Source organism: Indicator indicator, chromosome 7 (genome assembly GCF_027791375.1).
Source record: "Indicator indicator isolate 239-I01 chromosome 7, UM_Iind_1.1, whole genome shotgun sequence".
Classification (NCBI taxonomy): domain Eukaryota; kingdom Metazoa; phylum Chordata; class Aves; order Piciformes; family Indicatoridae; genus Indicator; species Indicator indicator.
The window spans coordinates 28,081,866-28,103,535 of record NC_072016.1 but is presented as its reverse complement, the minus strand read 5'-3'; the positions used below and the strand labels follow the sequence as shown (position 1 = coordinate 28,103,535).

The 21,670-nt window shown below is 40.7% G+C and overlaps 2 protein-coding genes across 2 annotated transcripts in view; one reads left to right on the top strand and one right to left on the bottom strand.

Moving 5' to 3' along the window:
- FAM13C (family with sequence similarity 13 member C) overlaps window positions 1-10,970 on the top strand; it is a 53,023-nt gene extending 42,053 nt beyond the window's left edge. The window contains exons 9-12 of the mRNA XM_054382424.1: window positions 6,963-7,058; window positions 8,245-8,444; window positions 9,979-10,080; window positions 10,847-10,970. Of these exons, the coding sequence (XP_054238399.1) occupies window positions 6,963-7,058; window positions 8,245-8,444; window positions 9,979-10,080; window positions 10,847-10,970 (522 nt within the window). The remainder of the gene's footprint in view (window positions 1-6,962; window positions 7,059-8,244; window positions 8,445-9,978; window positions 10,081-10,846) is intronic.
- Window positions 10,971-13,646: 2,676 nt separating this feature from the next.
- Window positions 13,647-21,670, bottom strand: part of PHYHIPL (phytanoyl-CoA 2-hydroxylase interacting protein like) — a 38,094-nt gene continuing 30,070 nt past the window's right edge. The window contains exons 3-5 of the mRNA XM_054382504.1: window positions 18,584-18,758; window positions 17,537-17,654; window positions 13,647-14,181 (exon numbers count right to left, since the gene is read on the bottom strand). Coding sequence (XP_054238479.1) covers window positions 13,647-14,181; window positions 17,537-17,654; window positions 18,584-18,758 — 828 coding nt within the window. The remainder of the gene's footprint in view (window positions 14,182-17,536; window positions 17,655-18,583; window positions 18,759-21,670) is intronic.

Genomic DNA, 21,670 nt, shown 5'->3' with positions numbered 1-21,670 from the left:
TAGAATTTGTCGTGAAAAAATGCTGGTTTTTTGGCTGAGTAATCCTGGACTTTGGGGGGAGAATGAGGTTTAATAGCACTGTTGATCTGAACTCAGGCAGGGATGTTTGCTGGTTAGAGCAGAGATTGGAGGCTTTGTGTCAGCTACATACAACTTTGGTGTTACTGTAGAGATTTTTCGTGGGCAACATTTTAATTTGTATATAATGTTTAGTTCCTCTGCCAGAATCTGAGCTAAGTTAGCAGTAAACTAATAGCAGCTAAATGTTTCTTTTTCCAAGATTTATTTATTTAGAGCAAGGATAGTGTTTCCATAAAAGACTGCTGAGTTCTCCCCTGCAGTTCAGCTGTGGAAAGCCTCTAAGGCCCTGCTGAAATACAAAGGAGGGAGTGTTTGTCCTTAAGAGGTGGTTTTCAGTACAAAACACCTCTCCTGGAAAAAAGCCTGTGAGTAAAGTAGTTGAATGAGAAGACACAGAGAAAATGGGATTGTCCTGTGCATGATTCAGTAACCTAAAAAGGGGTGACCACCTGTTAGTGTTTATGTCCCAGCACAAGGAGCTAGTGATTTCTTTATTGGTTCACCTCCTTTTTAGGCACAAAGCTTCAGAAAAACAGAGTGAGATCACGGCTGTAGAAGTTCAGGAGCCAAAAGGCAGATACACATAATTTGAATCATATTGCTCAAAAAAAACCCACCAAATCCCCAAAACCCAACTCCTGACTTTTAAGCCAGTCTTAGTGTTTAATGGCTGGAGTTGTAATTGTCACAATGAGAAGGAGCAGCAGCTCTGTGGGGGCAGCTGTAGGTCACCAGCAAATGCAGCCTTTCACAGTGGGGCTATGCTCAGAGCTGGAATGGCCCTTGGCTAATGACATCAATCCATGAAAGTGTCATGTCACTGCCTGCCTTCCTTTAAAAGTTTTCTTTCTGGTTTTGTGTTAAACGCTGATTTGTAATGAGCCATTAGATATCCATGGCAGACTGGGAACCCAAACTCAGTGCTTGCATGGAAACAAAGAGCGACCTCTGAGTCCTCCTGTGTGTCCACACTGTGTGTCCTCAGGGTTTGTAGGGTTTGTATCCTTTGTCTGGAAACACAACAGTGAGCTTGGAAGGTGTAAAGTGTCGAGAGAACCAACTGGTGGCACAGTATTTTGTGTGCCTTGGACCCAAGTTATGAAAACCAAATGACTACCTTAGCTTTACTTGTACTTTCTTTTTTCTTTCTTTATATGCAGCAAACAACATTTGCCTTATGTTTAGCACCACCATTTGCAGTCTGTCCCCCAAGGCTTTTCTCAGTATCTGTCCTCTCACTATTAGTCTGCTTCAGTTCATATTTTCCTTGGTCACAAAGCAGTGTTTTTTACTTAATTAACATTGAAATTCATGCTGCTGTATGCAGCCTACAGTCCTAAGATTTCTCAGGCAGTTCTGTAGTTTGTGGTTCCACCTGCCTTCCCTGGTTTTGAAATGATCATCCATTTCAAACAGTGGAATACAAACCTGCCTCGAGATTGCTAATAAAATGAGCTAATGAAATAGGCCCAAATGCTAAACCCTCTTGAAATTGTTTCTCCTATGTAAAATCAATGTTAATGTTCACCCTCTGTTTCCTCCTAACCATTCAGATGCCCCAGGCTTAATAGTTTTTTGAAAGAATTAACCTTGTATTAATTGCATACCTAGCAATAAATAAATAATCTATTTTGTAATACTCCTGCATTCTACTTAGCAGCTCTTCTCTTAACATGAATGCCAGATAGATTTGGAGTGATTAACTCAGGCAGACCGTTAATGCAAAATGTGTTTCTGCACTGGTTTTGCATTTGGACAGCAAGCAAAAAAAGGCTTTGCTCCTGCCAAAGTTAATTGCAAGGCACTCCTTTGATATTGGAAAAGCATTTATTTTTTAAGGCTGGATATATTTTTTTGAAAATAGAAGCTAATTATTAAAAATACTTCCCCAAGTTTTCAACAAAAAACCCTGCAGAAGGGCACCTTGCCCCCCAACCTCCATCACTCTTCTCATTCCTGCATCATGGTGTTTGTGCTCCCCTCTGAAGCCCCAAACACCTGACCCTTATTCATACAGACCTGTCGTGATCTGGCAGGGACTGTGGAAAATGACATTAGCCTCATGTGCTCCTTGCTGTTCCAATCCAGATGAAAGTATGCAAGTATCAGCAGTAGACCTTCTTGGGAAGAGGAGGAAAGGCAGAGGAGGAGAGAAATACCAGCTAAATTGTGTTCTCCCTGTAGCAGGCACCTGCACATATACTGGTATATCACCAATACTTATGAATTGCACTGCTGAAAAGTCAACATTTTTGTGGTGTCAGTGATTCTATTGTGATTTTTCAACAGAAATAAACAACTAGTATTAGGTGCTAAGCCCTGCAGAGCAAGACCTGGAACTGAGGAAAAGTCTGCCTGCAATCCCCCTGTTTCTAAAGGGCTGCACCTTCTGCTGCTTCCCCACAGCAGTTCTGCAGAACCATGCTGTCCTGCTGTGATCTGCTGCTGTCTGAGCAGGTCATTCTTCCATTTTGTTTTAGAGACAACACCTTTTCCTTACATGCTCAGCACTTGTGAGGTGCTCACCATAGTGTCACTATGACTGGCTGTTTAGAGATTTCCTTGTGAAGCTATCATTCCATTCTACTGCAAATGGGTTGTGTTAGCATAGCTGAAGTTTTCTGGGTTTTATCCCTTACCTGTCAAGGCAAGTCTATTTCTCTTTTTTGATGAATAAGTTGAGGAGTATCCTCTCTGTGTTTTTGCAAGTGTCTGAATATTTAGTGATTGCTCTAATTTTTTGCAACTCGATCATACTTAATATTTAACGGGGGATTATATCTATGATTGATGAACTGGTCTGGCAAATAATAACATACAGATCTCATTGAATTATTTCTCCCTGGGATGGATGAGAAAAATATTTCTTTAGTTGTTCAGCTACAGTGATTGCTCATAAATGTTACCTGAACACTGGAAAACATTCTAGGAACGTGCTGCACTGGTATCTGTGGGACCTCAATGTCAATGCCTTCTACTCATATGCTGCAGTTATCTTTTGTGAGCCCACCTTTCCAAAACCCAACCAATGGGATATACTTCATGTGCATGCATTTTGGCTACGATACTCAAGCAAACACCCGTGCTTGTTTAGACTTTCTGTCAACAGCTGTTTCCAGAATATTTTTTCACATGCAGGCTCTGGTCTAGCAACACACCAAGATTTTTGCCTTATTGACTAAGACCATAGTTTGTACCCTTGGAAACTTTACAGATAAGTGTGCAGTGTTCTCTCAGTACCCTAGTACCACTTCCTGACTTTAAGCTTTTTAAATAGCTTTTGTAGAATAGTAATTTTGGAGGAAACCAAGGTGCTCAAGGGCTTTATATAATGTCAGTTAAGAAAAATAAAATTCCAGCCTTTCAGTTCATTTTCATTTCTGCATCTTTCTCTAGAATGAGCACAAGTTCAGGCTCCTAAGACTCCACTTTGGCCAAAGTAAATTCAGAGTATGTTCTACTGGTAAAGGCCTAACCTAAACCCTACTCAGTGGAAGGATCTCTGTAGCTCTCATCAGCTTTGCATTAGGCCTTGAGAGGGTGACATGTACTTGGATTCATTTAAAACTTCAGTCATGTAAATCTGGGCTCTGTTCTTGCTGAGCTAATGCCAAGTCCTCATTGACCTCAGTGTGGACAGAAACAGAATTCATTACTAGTGTTTATCTGGGAAGAAGAGATTATTAAACAGATAAGTACCTGTACCCTTGTGATGAAAGCCTGACTCATAATCTTATAAATAACTTTTTTAAATAGGATATGACAAAAAAGCAAATGGCTTTGGAAAAAATCAATCTTCAGAAATGTCTGCTATATTTTGAGAGTATTCATGGAGAATCTGTAAGTATACCATGGAAAGATAGGTAAATTAAAAAATTATCTCACTTTTCTAACATATTTTTGGATCCATATTAAACATGTTTAGATGAATTTTACATGATTAACATTATTTTAGTTATTGCAAACTAATCCTCAGCTATAAATGTTATTGCCCAATACTGACAAATCTGGTTTATATTAAAATAAAAAAGCAAGTTTCTAGTAGCCCTGTATGTTTCTTCATGACTGGAATTTGCAGGGTTTGATGATAAAGATGGAGGATTATACATCCATAGCAGGCTTGGCTCATACTTGCTGTAGTTCTTCTACAACATATGAAAGATTAGAATCTTTAGCAGCTGAGAAGGGCTCCATCTGAGACAAGAACTACAAAACTGACACGACCTCTCGTCTGCCATTTCCTCTACTTCACAGCAGCACTTAAAAAAGTATTAATTAAAAACATTCCAGGGGCCTTCACTGCTGAATAGATACAAAATAAAAAATTGAGACTGTTGGTGAGAGAATGATTTGAAAATTTGTCTACACAGAACTGAGAAATTCCTGCTTGATGTCTGTGTTCTCACAACTTCCTCTGTTTCTGACGAGTAATTGCTGTAGTAGAGGAAAAGGGAATTGCATCAGCAGTGTCCAAAACTAACTGTTAAAATGATTGTGATATGAACCTGAATTCTCTGCATCTTAGATAAAATAATCTTTGTCTGTCTTCTTTGGGACTAGAATGAGAGCTGAGGGATGAAGGGAATATACAGGAAGGGTATGAAGAAATTGTTTCTTAAAAATGAGGATTAAAAAAAGCAATTGAGTTATTAGTGCAATATAAAGGTAAAAAGTCAGAAAAATGAATGCTTGGTAGCAGGGGGTTCAGAGAGGGTGTTTCTTCTCAAGGCTGAAGCAACTCTATAACCAGATAAGAGAGAAGATGCTAACTGCATAAGGAAAGAGATGTTCAGTGATCCTAAAATGCCATGAAAAAATCATAGATCTGCCAAACAGCTCTGACTTAAGGTGACAGAAAGATCAAGGGCAGTAAAGAGTGTAAAACAATGAAATAGAAGCAAGGAAAAAATTTTACACCTTTTTCATTGTTGAAAATAAAACTATCTGGAGATGCTCCATACAGAGTTGCAAGCATAATTAACCACATATCTGTGAGAAGTAAATTTTATTCCTTGTATCTATATACGTGTATTTTCCTGTGGGAAAGGAGTGAAGAGTCTGTATGCAACTTGGGCACCAGGAACAGCTGGAGAGTGAAGCTGCTCATGCAGTTTGTGAAAGCCATGGGGTGATGACTTGGAGAAGTACATCAGTGAGTGGCCAGGTAGAGGCACTCTGGTGACAGTGGCTAACAAAAGAGATGTTCCAGTGCAAAAAAAGGATTTTCACAGCCATTGAACATGGGGTACTGAAGCCTCAAAAAACTAGCAACCCATGGCATGCCTTGTCATTTGACAGATATCACAGCATAGTGTTATCAAAAGGTTAATTGGAATGGAGTGTAGTGGGATTCCAAGGTAATAATCAGAAATGTAGGCTTTTATGCAAAAACTTTGTTGGTCTGTCATGGGTTTTGCTTTTTGGTTTTTTTGGGGGTTTGTTTATTTGTTTGTTTGTGTGGTTTGGGTTTTTGTTTGGGGTTTTTGTTTTGTTTTGGTTTGTTTTCTGTTTTGGTTTGTTTGGGTTTTAAGGCAAAATTCAGTCCTAGACAGACACAGTGCGAACCTCCTTGGGGAGTACAAAGAAGGAGTCCATCAGAAAAAAATCATCAAATTGTTGGATATTCAGAGTATTATGACTCCAGTAGCCTAGAAGCACAGCGGAGCACAGGAGTGAGGATGTTTGCCCTTCAGATGTACAGAATGGATGAGCACCATCTTTATCCACTTACCTGAGCAAAGTCAGCCAGCGAGGACCGTGACCAGGTTTAAAACAGAAGAGGGGCTACTCTGGCTTGCCTGGCATTTCCTGGAGCTCTTCTGTGTTGCAGTCCAATGGAACATGAAGACTGGGGAACTGAAGTGCATTAGCTGGGTCAGGAAAACACTGACACTGCACTGAAGTGCCTCTAGGGATAGGTCCTAACTACTCAATCAGAAAGACACATTGGTGTCATCAGCTTGTGTTTGTCTGCTGTCACCCTTACTCCTGCTGACCAGGTATTTGCCTGTTTCTGAGCAGCTCTGGACTATTGTCCATAGCAGCAGCCAGCCTGTCTCTTCAAACCTGCTGCGTGTTTGCTCAGCTGTGTGTATGGCTGGGCTTCAGTGCAATGCCAAAAGACAGGGAAACTGTACCCAGTGGGTGCTGATAGGCATGTGCTTTGAGAAGAAGGGATGATGGTGGAATAGTTTGCAAATGACTCTGTTTTGACATTTGTTACTAAGGAGTGTGTTATTTTTCTGGTTTTGGTTGGTATTTTTATCTTGTGGGATTTGCTTTTTTTTTTATCCCCCTTCATGCAGCAAGTGGGGGCTACTGCACAGCTGTTTTCCATTTATATATATTTTTTTAAAACGTATTGACAAATATTTTTGGCTGTGCCGGATTTAAAATAATATTATCTTTAAAATTAGTGCTTGTTAGGTGCTCACAAAAGAGCAAGAGCAAACTAAACAGAGGATTTATTCCAGTCATGGAAGGCAGCTCCAGTGAGGGAAGCACCAGCAGCTCTGCAGGAGGCCAGCTGAGCTGAGGCTCTGAGGCTGTACAGTTGTGTTCTCAGCACTCTCCACACCACTGGGCTGCTGAGTATATTGTCACAGGCAGGCTGTCACCTTACTGTAGCCATCCTGTTGCCATTATTACAGTTAAGTAAGGGAGATACCCATGCAATGCTGAGCAGAAGCAGATCTCAACCACTGCAGCTCTATTGGCATGTTCAGAAAGAGACAGGGAATGGTTAATGCTCTGCCGTTATAACCACAATACACATCAGGTTATGCTCTTCTAATACCGTTCACACTTTACAGGAACAAATGATAAATTTATTTATTGCTTTTAATTTTGGAGAAGTATATTTTGTTATGATTTCTCTTTAGGTAACTAAGCCAGAGAAGAGTCTCATGAAACCTCTTTATGACAGATACAGAATTATCAAGAAGCTGCTTGCAGCTCCATCTCTGATCACAACAATTGTAAGTTGGGAAGAATTCCTATCCATTGTAAAGAAAACATACTAAATGCTGCTTTTGATTTGTGCTACTGATACTTGAAGAATCTGTTCATTGCTTGATTTTTCACATAGAGCATTTGCTCAGTAAAATTCACCTTCTAAGGTGAGGCTTAGATGTTGCCAAGTCTAGCAGCAGCTCCTGGGGCGGTCCCTTCGAGTGCCCAGAGATCAAAGGCTGGCATTAGTCTTCTGTTATGGCTAACACAGGGAAACCTCTCTCTTTTCAGGAGGCACTCTGCTGCCACTGCAGCTGTCTTTTCCATTTTAATTACAATGCTTTTATCAGTCATGGAGTACATAAACTTGATTTGAAGTATGCTAATAATGTAGCAATGTAATCTTAACACCACTGGTCCAACTGTGAGTAGAAGTAGTGGAATCTGGCTAGTTGGGAGTTAATTGGCATGTCTCTATCCAAAATGCTAATCTAATAGTAATTTGGGCTGTGCTGATTTTAAAAATTATGAGCTATTGTCTTGTTAGAGGACAGTGGAGCTTTAGATTTCTTTGAAAAATCCCAGTGTAAATCTCTGTACCTGTGTACACATTTAAACATTTCACTGAAGTGCCCTTGTGTTACTTCACATGGGGGCTTTTGTGTTTAAGCCTTAGTTTCAAAAGCTCAACTTTTCTTCAGAGGATGAAGAAACACGAAGAAGATGGTAACATCACTCTATCTTACTAGTTAATGTTTGTTGCTATAAAACTGTGGAATTTCTACCTCCAACTCTTGTTACAGTCAGAATTTCTGGACATAATACAAACAGCAGAAGTATATTGCAGGTACAAGTTCCAGCAAGACTTCACTGCTTGTATAAACACAGAATGTTCACTAAATCTTGACTATTTATAAAGGCTTTTCATAAAACAAGTAAATTGCTGTCTGGGGATACTCAGAAGCGCAGGACCAGCTTCTGTCCTCTTCAGTTATGATGGACAATAGCTGTTGTGACAGACAGTAACTTGGTGAGCCCCACAAGAACTCTCAGGAATAATCTTGGGTAGCCTGGGTAAAGCTTTCAATATCTGTCATCTATTTCAGTGCATACATCCAGGAAGTTAGATCTTCATTCTTTACCTTGTCATACTATTAATTGTTAGTATTGCAATGAGAACAACTAATTTACTAACGCTTTCTGTTTTACAAGCAGGAGGAGGAAGATTCAGATGAAGACCATTCTCAAAGTAGCCATGTGTTCTCATCTGGTCCGATATCTTGCCTCCCTGTGGAGGAACACTTGTGTTACTCTCAGGAGGAGACTGAGCCTCCATATGTTTCACCTCTGGATGAAAAGAAAGTTTTCAAGCAAACGGCCTTGTCCATGTCCAACTTGCACGAGGCAACAATGTAAGTTCTGTCTTTTTTTATTCCTGAATGTTTTCAGATATTTCAGGTAGGTGTTGTAGATGAAACATGAATCCATACTTACTGCATAGGAATATTCTATGCCTCACCTAACAAGTGATTCAATGTTTTCTTAGGGGAGAAAAGAGGGAGAGGATAGTTGCTGTTTGGGCAGCATACCTGCAGTTTCAGCTATTTTATTCAAACAAACAACTTTGTGGAAAGTTCCTGAAGAGAAAGGTGAAGGAGTTGCTGTCCCTGGGAGTGTCCAAGCTGTATGTGGACCTGGTGCTTAGGGACATGGTTTAGTGTTGACCCTTCAGTGCTGGGCTGAAGGTTGGAGTGGATGATCTTGGAGGTCTTTTCCAACCAGATATATCCTGTGATTCTGTGAAACTAAGGGGATAGGAGAAGTAATGACATAGAGTGGTAGATATGACATAACGGCAGTAAAGCTATGCAGGGCCTACCTAATAATTGCTGCAAAACATTTAGCTGACTACTTATCTTCTAACAAAGAAGTCATAAACCAACATGCAGTTTGGCCAAGCAGGGCAGTCTACACCCATGTGTGTGCTGGGCTTGACTGTGTGAATGATGTAAAAAGCCCCGAGACGTGGGGCATGCAAACAGGTGACTTGAGTGAAGGACCATGCAATATGATCACATGGGAGGCCACTGAATGTGTGTAAAATCAATTTCTTCCTTGTAAAGAATAGGTATTATTGTCTAGATGCCCCAAAATTTAATGCTGTAACAAATCTCAATGTACATGGGCTGTTATCACTCAGCCCTGATGAAGACCCATACCTTCCAGGAACAGCTGGGTCCCCATAGCTTATGGGATGGTATCTTTTCATTGTGTTTCTATTGGGAGCTCTTAGATGAATAAATGAAGTTGACTAGGCTCTAGCAAAATCAAGACTGGGTAAAAACATCTTGGTTTGCTGTGTAACTCAACTGCATATGTGATAGTTCACTCACAAAAGCTGCAAAGATATTTCTGTGCAGTATGTTGTTTTGGAAAGAAAAAAATAGCAGCTACCTATGTCACAATGGAATTCTTCCACTGCTTAAAAACCTTAGTCTCCAAATACCAACTAAAACATGCTGACTCTGAGTACCACAGCATCACAGTAATGTTTTGTACAGCTGCTTTTAGGAGTTGGGCTTGGGTGCTGACTTCATTAGTTCAGTTCCAGAGACGCAAAGTATTTCCTCTGAGATGCTGAGCCCTGTCAACTCTATTAATTCCACAGAAAATTAAGACCACTAGCAAGACCCAGTCCTGAGGGTTTTTCACCCGTGTTGTACAGAGTCTCTGCCTTCAACTTACTAGAAGTGTGCAAATACTAGTAAAAGGGAAGGAGCATGACAGTCATGTGTGATGGTATAACCATAGTCCAAGGGACATGGTGAAATGTCTTGCTTGCCCTGGCCCACAGCAGTTGGCTCATTATTACCCAAAACCACAGCTTTGGGTAATAAGCTGCTTCCAGGCAGATGGAGGTTTCATGGTCTCATCTGTGTTTTATAGGCCTGTTCTGCTTGAACATCTCAGAGAAACAAGAGCAGATAAGAAAAGGCTTCGCAAAGCTCTGAGAGAGTTTGAGGAACACTTCTACAAACAGACAGGAAGGTAAATAACCAGCTTAACAAAAGCCCTTTTCTTCTCCCCTTCACATCCCTGTGCAGATGTGTTTGTTTCTGCTATGGTGGATACTTAGGTGATCAGGCCAAAGAAGGTCAAGCCAGGGACTGAAAGATACCATTCAGGTGCCTGGTGTGCCTGGAGATGTCCATTTCCCTGCTTAGCTCCTCTGGGATGGGGGCATCCATGATGACAGTTTTGATGTGCCTGCAATGGGCATATACAGCGAGCTGAAGGGAGGCTGCTAAAGAGTCTTTCTGAGGATGCCAGGCTGCAGGAATTGCACTTGGCAGTTGGACCATTTAAAAAAAAAAAAAAAAAAAAAAGGTCAGTTTTAAAATTTGAAGCCACTGCTTCTTTTCACCCACAGATAAACACTGTTTACCTTTAATTTCTTGTTTACCTTCTTCCCTTCCTCTGTCAAGCTTGTTTGATGAAAGCCGTGGAGGATACCAGTGTGTAATATTCTGGTAACAGCTTTCAAAGATGGAATAATTAACTGATCTGCATATTCATTTGAGAATGAAGCAGTTCTGCTTGCATAGCTATGAAAATTCAGTATTTAAAATGATATTATTTCATTTCCAGCTAGTAGAGCTTTTTAGTCCTGTTGAATTATATCAGTAGTTGTCTGCAGTTAGGGAAAAAAAAAATCAATCCATCCCAGTCCTCATTAGCTGTTGCAGAGTTAATTTTAAAGACTATGTCTTCCCTTATGTATAAAAGTGGTGGTATTTTTATTTGCTTTTTGTAGGAGTCCACAAAAAGAAGACCGGGTGCCTATGGCTGAGGAATACTCTGAGTACAAGCACACAAAAGCCAAAATCAGGCTCTTGGAGGTTCTCATCAGTAAGCATGACATTTCCAAAACAATTTGAAGAGAATGCAGTGTTGTGGTATTTTCTAGCAAAAAACAAAACAAACAAACAAACAAACAAAAAAAAACCAACAAAAAACCCAAGCAAACAAACACGTAATGAAAAAGAGAAAGTAATTTTGCAGGTCTTGGTCTGCTGCACAATGATTTGACACACTGAGATTTTTTGATGCACTTTACCAATTACACTAGCTGGGATGAGCGAGGACAGCAATATGCAAGAATATTAAGCACGGGTGAGTGGACTATAGTATATATTTTTTTCCTTTTGAAAAAGCCTTGAAGTGCACTGTGAGTATGCCAGAAATTAAAAGGACATTGAAGTATTGTAGATCCTTAGTTTGACCTGCTCTTGGTTTCAAAAAAAAGTGTGAGGAAAGGCTCTCCAGGTTTTTAGTACACGCTAATGCAGCACACATCTCTTTCCAGAATTAATGTGCTCTGTAATTAACTGTTATTGTGGTTCTCAATGTGTTAATTCACGTAATTGAAAGAAATATGATCTTAAATGAAGGAAAAACTCACAAACATACACTGTCTTTCAAGGCAGAGTTGCTGTTCAATTTCAGTAGCTTTTTAAAAGGGCTTGTGGTGATAGGATGAGAGGGAATGGATTTGAGCCAGAAGAGGGGAGATTTAGACTCAATACTAGGAAGAAATTCTTTACAGTGAGGGTAGTGAGACACTTGAACAGGTTGCCCAGGGAGGTCATGAATGCTCTTTTCCTGGAGGTGTTCAGTGGCCAGGTTGGATGAGGCCTTGAGCAACCTTGGTCCATGGCAGAGGGGGTTGGAACTGGATGATTTTCTAAGGTCCCTTCCAACCCAAACCAGTGCCAGGATTTGCTCTAAAATCCTGAGAGTAGAGCAAAGTGAGGCTGCCTATGCAAAAAAAACCCAAAAGGATGGAATGTGACTGCCAGATGGAACTATTGTTGGTTGGTTTGTTTTTTTAGAAATAAGTGGTGTTTGGTGAAATGATATAGAGACAGTTCACTGGGAAGAGATAAAACAAGTGTACTGGCTGCTGTCCTTTGCACTGCAATTCACAGGACCTGGCTCATGGTACTTAAACTTCAGTAAATAGATCAACTACATGCTAATTTTTATTTCTGTATTAAACTTTGCACTTTATTTTTCCTGGCACTAGAACATTTGCTTTTCTAACTACCAAAGCTCGTTTAGAAGCATGCACTTTGCAAAATGTCCAAGTATTTCTTGTGTTCTCAATTGCCACCTATCTATATATAATAACACAGGACTAGATTACTGCATTATGCTAAGATATTTTGGATAGATAAAGTAGACGGTATATAATTGAGTGTCACAGTTATCTGATGAGGAATGCTAGACTTTTTGTTTACTAGAAGTAAGATTATTAAAAAAAAAAAAAAGAAAAAGCTATTTTTCCATTGGAATTACACATCTTTCTTAACTTTCAGGGCACCACACTGTAATTTGAAGGATTTTTTTTTTCACTGTTTGTGATAGATGTGAAAAGTGGGCTATTAACAAAAGGATCGTCAGCAGGTTTTGCATGAGAAATGAAAAGCCAGGACACTGAGAAGTACCTGGCCCAGACATTAAGGAAGAATTAAAAACAAACAAACAAACAAAGCAAGCAACATAAATTTAAGAAGGGGCTTTTATACGTTTAATCATGTTTAGTGTTTTTCTTCTTTAACTGTCATTTTGTATTAATCACATAGTATAAGCAACTCGTTTTTTATCTTGCTAAGATGACTTCTGTTTTATAAAGCCTGTTATGTACCAACCATGTTTGTATTTCCAGTGTGTGTAATGGCTCGGCATGATCTTGCAGATGTGCACATTTTCAAGTAGTTTGGAGGAAAAGGTATGAACACTAAAAAAGGAAATTTTTACTTCTTGGAGGTCTGTTGTTTCAGTGTACTCACTTAATAATTTATAACTTAACTTTTATGAACCAGAAATGGTCTCCTTCGTAAATCTGTTTTAATTAAAGTCATCTAGAGCAACAGGAACAGATACAGAGCATTTGAAGTTTACAAACTACATCTTTGATAAGGGAAAATGATTTCATGACATATGTATACAATTGATATTAAAATGTAATCTATATATTCTATATGATTGTATAATATTTTATACAACAGTACAAATAAAATATTTTTCTATTATATTTAATATGTCGAGACAGAGTTTCTCTTTTCAGTTAGCTAATATAAATAACATAAATAACACTGTCAAACAACACATTGGAAGTGCTGACATTTCTAGGCTCTGAAATTCAAATCATGCTGCAATTACAACCTTTCATGCTGTTTAGTTACCCCAGTACTTGCTCAGTAGTTAAAACGAATGCATATTTAAACACCATTGATAAGCCGTTATTTTTATTTTGCTAAAGCAGTTTATATAGGATTTTGTTATGTTTGGCAAGAAACAGAAAACAATTGTTGCAGCATCTAGGTATAAATGGTTGCCAGAAAGAAATCCAGGACTTCTAATCATTTAAAGCATCAGGGGAACAGGAGGGAAAGAGGGAGAGAAGAAATACTAAAAATACTATTGGGGATTTTGAAGACTCGTGTTTGCTTTTGGTGACAGCGGCATGTGCATGCTCCTGACAAAAACGTCTGACTATGGAAATGGACAACAGAGGTTTGAAGGCTCCTAAGTAAGTAATGAGGGAAGTTTTAACGTCCAACACTGATATTGCAGGTCTTGCAGCTGGGATCTTTCTTTGCATTTGCAGTAGACAAGCTCATTAGTTGGTGACCAGTAATTTCTGCAACTGTGCCGAGGGAGAGATCCACAGGATCAGTGTAAATTACTTCCAAAATAACATCCTGGGCATGATGGTAAACCATGACACCATCTTCTTCATCGCAGGTCAGAAATTTATTATCTTTTATATTTAGCTGAGGAAGGCGCTGCTTACAGAATTCGTCTCCTGGCGACCCAACGGGGGCAATGACAAGAATGACATAGTGGTAGGCTGTGTACATGCAGTAGAAGTCTCCAAAGTATAAGTTAGTATTTGGGTTGAAGAGTTTTTCAGCTGCAATCTCAAACCTGTATCTTCCATAAGGTGAATCTTGTGGTGGCTTCCCAGTGTTAAACTCAGTGTTGCAGCTAAAGAAGATGCCTTCCAGCTTCCCACTGATCGGAGAGCCATGGCTGCCACTGTTATCCTTAACAGAGGGCTGCATAGCATTCCCGTGGTGCTCTCTACAAATGAATGACTGGCATTGTTACTTTGTAACACATGGGGAAAGTTAGGCCATCATGCTGTTTGGTAACATCCAACAGAAAACTGTGCTTAGTGTCCTGATATTGGGACCAAGAAAACCAAGCCGTGTTCACAAAGCTCTAGAATAACTCCTGCTCCAGGGAAATGCCTACTTTTCGAGTCTGCCTTCTCTGTCATCTGTGTGGCTATGATGTGCAGGCAGAGAACAAAAAAGGCCCCAGATCACCAGTATCTTTAATTAGCTGATTTGTTCAGTCTTCCCAGTACAGTTCTAACAAAAAAAGTCCCCCATTTTAATTTAATCACGTCTAAAATGGCAACTCAGTCTCCATGTGTGGAATATACTGGTTGTGAAGATGTCTTTTTAGTACAGGCAGTATATATTTTATGTAGAAAACTGCCAGTGAAATTTATGTATGCTCTTTTTCAGAGAGCTTGCAGGAAGGAATGGACTGTCTACCAGAGGTTTTTTTTTCGCCCCAAAAAATATTAATTTCAGGTCTAATTACTGCAGACTTCAATCAGAGCAGAGCTGTGCACAGAGTATCAGGCAATTTGGTTAGTTTCCACTTTGATTTGGTATTCAGCTTCTGCAGTCACTAGTCCTAAGGGGGAAGGGAGGGGGTGATGTACAAGACTAACAGGGTTTTTTTGCAGGCTGAGCTCAGTTTGGTTCCAGAGAAATGCAATGCTCAGTGTAAAAAGTGAGTTCTTAAAACCCTAAATCCCAAATTCCGCTCAGCAGCATTAGGCTGGGAATTTGAACAACAGTCCAAAACACCCCAAAACAAACAATCCTTAGCACCTTGGATTTTATGTATAACAGGACCTGCCCCGCACCTCTCGAAGTGCTGTGGTGTCAGCTTTGGCTCTCTCTGTACTTGCAACTGTGATACCCAGAAAGAGAAACACCCCCTTTTGTACATCCTGCAAAACATTAGGACTTACCTACCAGTACCCCTTAGAAAAATGCCATATACAAAAATATGTGAGGCTGTGGGGCAGGGGACCCTTACAGCCCTCTCTTGCTCTTTACCTCCCCTACTCCCATTTTTCCTTTTTTTTTTTTTTTTTTAAATCCCGAGGAAAAGAAAAGGGAAACTAGCCAAGACTGACTGCTCACTCTCTGCTTGTAACTTGTACCAGCTCCAGATTAAATGGTGCTGTGTGGGAGAAGGTTGTACTTGGTTAAAGTGGGAGGTAGCAGTCAAAGCAAACAAATTCAGTGTGTACATACAAACCAGCTCTAAATCAACTCAGTAATGTCTCCAACTGTGACTTTTTCATTATTTCTCATCTTAATTTGACTCTAAGATAAATTGCAAAAGTCTTCTGGGCCCTTCCAATACTGCATAGCTATTGTCTCAAGCCCTATTTCACAAGACATTCACTGAGGGGTGGGGTATGTAGTATGGTGTACAAGTGGTATTTTATGACTGAAGCAATTACGAGGGAGGAAAAAAGTCAGCTTGAAAAAATACCACCATTCTGCAACCTGAAAAGCCAGGCTTCTTGCAGTTCCACTTCTGTGGCAAGACACTGACATCCAGTGGCCAATTAGACTAATTATAGGTCAGGCTTCCAGGGGATCTGTGCTGCTTTCTGGCGCTCCCAGCCAAGGTAAAGCAGCAGAGTGACAGGAACACTACCTTACAGGCTGACATGTCAAACCCTACATTCAAGGGCTGCTGCTTTAGCACCAGGACAGCTGCTTGGTTGCCAGCACTACTACAGCAATAAGCTTTTCCAATCTTGGTTACTAGTTATGACCCCAGAGAGGCCATTGGCAGGTATGGTATGACATGGAATTGTTCCTGCAGGAAGCCTGTGGTTAGGGCTGTACATACCACGGAGAAGGGTGCCCTGTGGAAGGACTAGCTCTTGTGACCATAACAGTACGTTTCTGATCAGAAAAGGCAGCCAGAGCTTCATAATGACCTGACAAAACACAGTGTTTTGTCATTTTAGCTAACATAAGGGAAAACAAACTCATCTGTATTTTTATCAAACCAAGAGACGTAATGGGAGGGAGGGGAAAAGTGTAATTAGAGTCACCTTTAGCAGAACAAGGCCAAAACCACAGCTATAAATGCACTTCAGAGTCAATTTTCAAAGCTCTGTGGAGAAAAGGGCAGGTGCACTATGACTGCATAAATGAACACAAAGTTATGTTAGAATCCGCACCACCACAGGCATTTTCCTTCAGGGATGGCAGCAGACATATGAGGTCCTCAAAGAGCCTCAACAACTGCAATTCATTCTCTGCTTCCATGGATTTTTGCAGCTTTGTCACTGTGTACAACAGAATAATTCTTTCAAAACATGGAAAGGACAGAGCAAACCCCATGCTCTGGAACGTACAAGACCCTCCCTGGAACCAAATAGGTCCACTACAAAGTGGAAATGTCTCCAAGGATGGTAGATGCTGTTCTTTAGAGTTGGATTCCCTTGAGTATTTTTTTCTCTCACCAGCTTTAACAAACTTACTTCTCATTCTAGACACTAGTGCGTCAGGTACTAGTGTGACAGCCACATAAAATGATGTTGCACAGCAGCCCCATCTCAATGCAGATCAAAGCAGTGCTGCCACCCTTCTGACACAGGGCTGAAAGCGATGTCGTCACACTGCTTACCTCTCATCCGTATTCTTGAATGGTAGAAGGTTACCTCTGCACAGTGGCTGCTCCTGCTCAGTCAGTACATGAGCTTTGACTCCTTGTATTCACAGACCCATTGAAAAATTGTTTTTTCTATTGCAATGCTGCTTCCAGTTGCATGCGTGAAGGCACACTGGGTCTCCAACAGGAATAAGGAGCCATCCCATTTGTTCATTCCAACTGAAGCACAGTGTTGTAAAATTGCCTAAGCATCATGCCCTCTCCCCCCCATACGATCTGTAAATCGACATTTGTATTTCAGAGCCCCAGTTACTACATTTGGGCATAGAAATAGGGTGGTTGTATATGTAGAGCACATAGTTGAGATGGCATTCCTCTGTGCAGGCAAATGTCTGCAGTTGTCCGTGCCTATTAGACACCTTGCTCTGGATTTCTTAGTGCTGTAGAAGTATTTCTCTTCTTTATGCTAACAGGCACTGTGATCAGGCTGCAGACCTCTGAGTACCCAGTTTCTGCTTCAAAATCCAAACTTTATTGCCTAATGGGAGTGCTGAGTTAAGCAAGGTGAAATAAATGAGTTATTTTTTCCCTTCTTCTGAACTGGCAATAAGGCACAGAGACATTCTGCTCTAGCTTTATCACAGCTGCCTCCATTTACTTATTTTCATTACTCCCTTAATTTGCCACACAATTTTGTATATGCTTAGTTTCTTACCTGACATAGTCAAAGTATTCTTTGTGCTGATTCCGATAAAAAACAGACAGTTTGAGCATACGGCCTGCAATCACTTCAGCTTTTTCCAATAGCTGTGTTAGGTGAACTTTTGAATAATCTGTAAAGAAAAGGAAATCTGCTAGTAGGGGGCAGGAAAAACCCACCATACTCTCCAAAAGCTACACAGATGCACAGACTTCAAACTGGGAAGAGAGCCTTGGTAACATAGCTCACGTCATGCAGCAGTTGTACAGAAACTATATAGCCCAGCACCAGTCTCCAACAGCAGAAACAGTCAAGTGTCAGGAACATGCACATCTGAGCCTCCCCACTCCTTTCTCCCCAGGTACCCCACAAGCCTACAGTAACTTTCAGCTCTGGATTTCCAAGGTTAGAGCTGGTTTTCTTGCATTTGGTACTGCAGAGGAGTTGAGAACTGCTCTGGTGTCTGGCTTATGTCATTTGATAAACAGTTTGCAACAACACACCCAGTTGTGAGCCAATAACAATTCACATAACTAAAAGGAAAGGTTGCTTAGGGCCCAACCTAAGTGGCACCTCAATCACCACTGGAACAAGGTCATGAACATCCAAGGGAAGAGACTTACAAATCAATGACAGGCTAAACTGAACCTTGAGACAGGCTGTTGGCAGTGCTCAGGCTTTGTAGCATGCAGACAAGAGAGAGCAGCAGATTGTCTTAAGCAAGCTGTCTCTTAAGAGAACTGCCACACTGTCTTTTCTCCACAGGTGCCAGTAGCCAGCAGCAGGCACACATGTGGCTCCACTACATTTTGGCTCACCAGTCTCCCCTCCTGCCTGGTACAAGCAGTGGTGCCAGATGCAGCCCTTTGGCACTGCTAAGCTACTTCAGAACAAGGGTGCCAAACCGGATATGCTCACAAAGCCTCAAGCTAGAATTCCAGTTTGCAGGTGTGACTGTTCTAAGCATACCAGCTTTACTGGCATGGGTAGCTGGTTAACCAGCTCAGGTAGCACAGCTTCCTTGCACATGCCCTGTGGTCCATGCTTCCTCAGCAATGTTACCTGCTGTGCAGAACTCAATGATTTCACTCCACTCAGAAACAACATAATCCCCATCGACTTGCTTTGATGCTGTCTGCACTGCCACTGTATACTCTGTTCTTGGGCTCAGGAACCAGTGCCCGCGGACTGTCATAGGCAAAGGAACAGCTTTGGCCACCAGTTTAGTGGGTACATCCTGATGGAAACAAAAAGACAAAACACCACAAAAGTCAGCAGTGAAATCAAACCAATCTACCACCCCTTCCTTCATCGTTTTTGCAATGTAATCCTCAACTCCATACTATCGATGTAAACCTCAGATGTTTCTCACAGTCCATTGGTCCAGCAAAGGTAATAGGGTGGCTGAGGACAATGGTCTAAGGTCTTCTCTAAGAGTTACGGTGATAACTTGTGTGTAGGATTTTATTACGGGTTCCAAGTGCTTATAGACTGGAACTATTAAACGTAACCCAAATACTTATCTCAGACCAGCACCATTTGTGCTTAAGTACCCAAACGAAAGAAAGATGTGCTACTGAGCAAAACGATGTTTTAAGAGCTTCTTGTGCTCTCATTGCCATTGTTTTCCTTTAGTTAGTGTAGCCAAACAAAATTCCTCCTGCCATCAGTCAGTCCACTATATTGCTGTTCATATCTTCCAAACCAAACTTCAACAGAGAAAAATCAAACGTGTTGCAGAGTAACTTTGTGTGTTTTCCACATATCAAAGTAGCCTTTTGTATAGAAGGGCCAGAACTGGTCAAACACACAGCTAGATAATTTGTGCCTGTCAGTGCACCTCTTCCTTCCCACCCTGCCACCATTTCAGATACTGCATTTTGCTCTCCCAGTGTGTTGCACCATAGTACACAAAGGAGAATAGCTGCTTCTTGTTGATGAAATACCTAATTTCTACAGTAGTGAAGACTGCAGCACAGACCAGCAAGGGGAAGGAAAAACTTGAAGAACTGGACAGTTTATGCTAGAAATGGGAGAAGGGACTCACAGTGGAGTTGATATCTGCATGGTGTGCTCAAGGAGCTGTGATAAAGTATATTTGCTCTTGAAAATTTATCAGTAATCACTGCACACTAAGATGGCTACTATGTGGAAGAGTGGACAACTTAGATGTCATTCATAACTGTCCACCTATAAATACTAGTCTATAAGATCCAGATAAAAATACTAGCACAGTAATCCCTTAAAGGAAAAAAAAAAAAAGAAATTGAAAAGAGAGATTTTCTGTTCATGAGCTGTAAAGCAAGATCTGAGAGATTTATTTTGTGTGTGTGTATGTCTTCTATTATGGAAAAATATCTTTCCTTTATTGTTTTTCTATCAGAAAAAAAATCCTCAGTTTCTGTATTAAGAAACTAAAAACTAACAGCTTGTGTGATTGACTGATAAGGTAAGATTTTGTTGACATGATTTCCTTGTGCTAATTCTCATTTAAATTAAGTAACAATTGGAGAAAACTTTCTCTGTAAAGATTCAGTTTTGTACTTTGAAATAAATAACATGAATAATAATAAATTACATGAAAAAATAAAAGAAACTTCAAATGACATCTAAAGCTACCACCCTGGAACTACTTTGCAAAGGCATCCCCTGGGACTGAATTTGCTACTGCTAATGCAGACAGCAGCTGCCACAGTTACAATTACTACCCTTCCTGTCATATTTTCTCTGGCTTTGGTGAAAACTGTCTCTACCTGCATCAAGTTTCCATACCCACAACCCAGGACTGGGCTTTGTCCCCATTAATTTTGTCAGTTTTCATGTAACACTAAACGCATCCTCATCCCCATGAATCAAAGCCTTGCCTTCTAGCAACGTATCAGGAGAGGGGCAGAGTACCTCTCTTTCACAGCTGGGGAGGAGGGACGAGATATGGTATTTTTTGTAACTCTAAGCTGTTACTCTTTTCCTAAGCAAACACTATATGTTTCCCCCCCCCCCCCCCTCCCCCCTTTAAGGTCACTATGCTGACCCCGTGAAAAAGCATTCCTGTTCAAATTTCTCTGGGGATTGTCCATTTCTTCTTTTCATCTCTTTTCTGCTCAGCTTTTGTTCCTGGCTGAGCCCCCAAAGAAGTGCAAAGGAGGTTTTATGCCAGCTTAAGGACAGCCAGGATTCTGGAGTGGCAGATGGCTGCTCCACCACTGGTACCCCTAGACAAATCTAAAGGTACCTAGATGGCAATAGTTTACAGAAACAACCTGAAGCACTGAATAAATAAAGCAGCAAGGTATACAAGTCATGCTACCTCATTCATTCTTGGGAAGGGATCCTGCTTTGCAGTCCCTTTTTGCTGCCAAAGAAGCTTTCAATTTTCATCTTTCTTCCATTTCATCTTATCCTTCCCTTTGCCAGGTATGCTTGTAGGACACGTGGGAACTCAGCACACCCAGGTTCTAGTCCTAGTTTTGCTAAGCCTAATCTGAGCCTCATTTCCTGTTGCATGGGAATTATCATAATTCCACATCTTTTAAAAAAGAAGGAAGGTATACAAATTGCATTAAGAAAAAGAAAATCTTACTAGAATTCCAATCTTTACATACAATACAGACCTCCTCCTTCACAGATATGATAACAACTGTCATAAATAATAAAACTCTATGCACTCTAAATATGCTGAACATACTTTGCCAACAGAAAAAGTACTGAAAGGGTGACTCATTTCTGTCTGCACAAGAAAACAAACAGTCCCCTTTTCCTGAGATACAGCATCTATCAGACAGGTAAGTCTATATAACAAGTCACTGGCTCACAGCCAAATGAGCAAACTGAGACTTAACACTAACTCTCTACAAGTCAAAAAAATAGTTCAAGCTGGTCATCTGGGTTCATCATCTGTAAAGAGAGAGAGGTCCTTGCAGGCAGTGATTTACCCTACCTGCAAGCTAAGGATGATATTTTGTCCTGAAAGATGCTCATCTTCCACAGATGGATGACTCATGAGAGTAACCCAGTGCTCTTTGTTATAACAGTGATATCCTTCACCTTTATACAACAGCTTTGTTATGAAGGCAATGGATGAGTTGGGGCTGATTCAGTTCTCTCCAGATCCTGAGAAAATTCAGTCCCTGGTGCTGCAGCTCCCTGCCC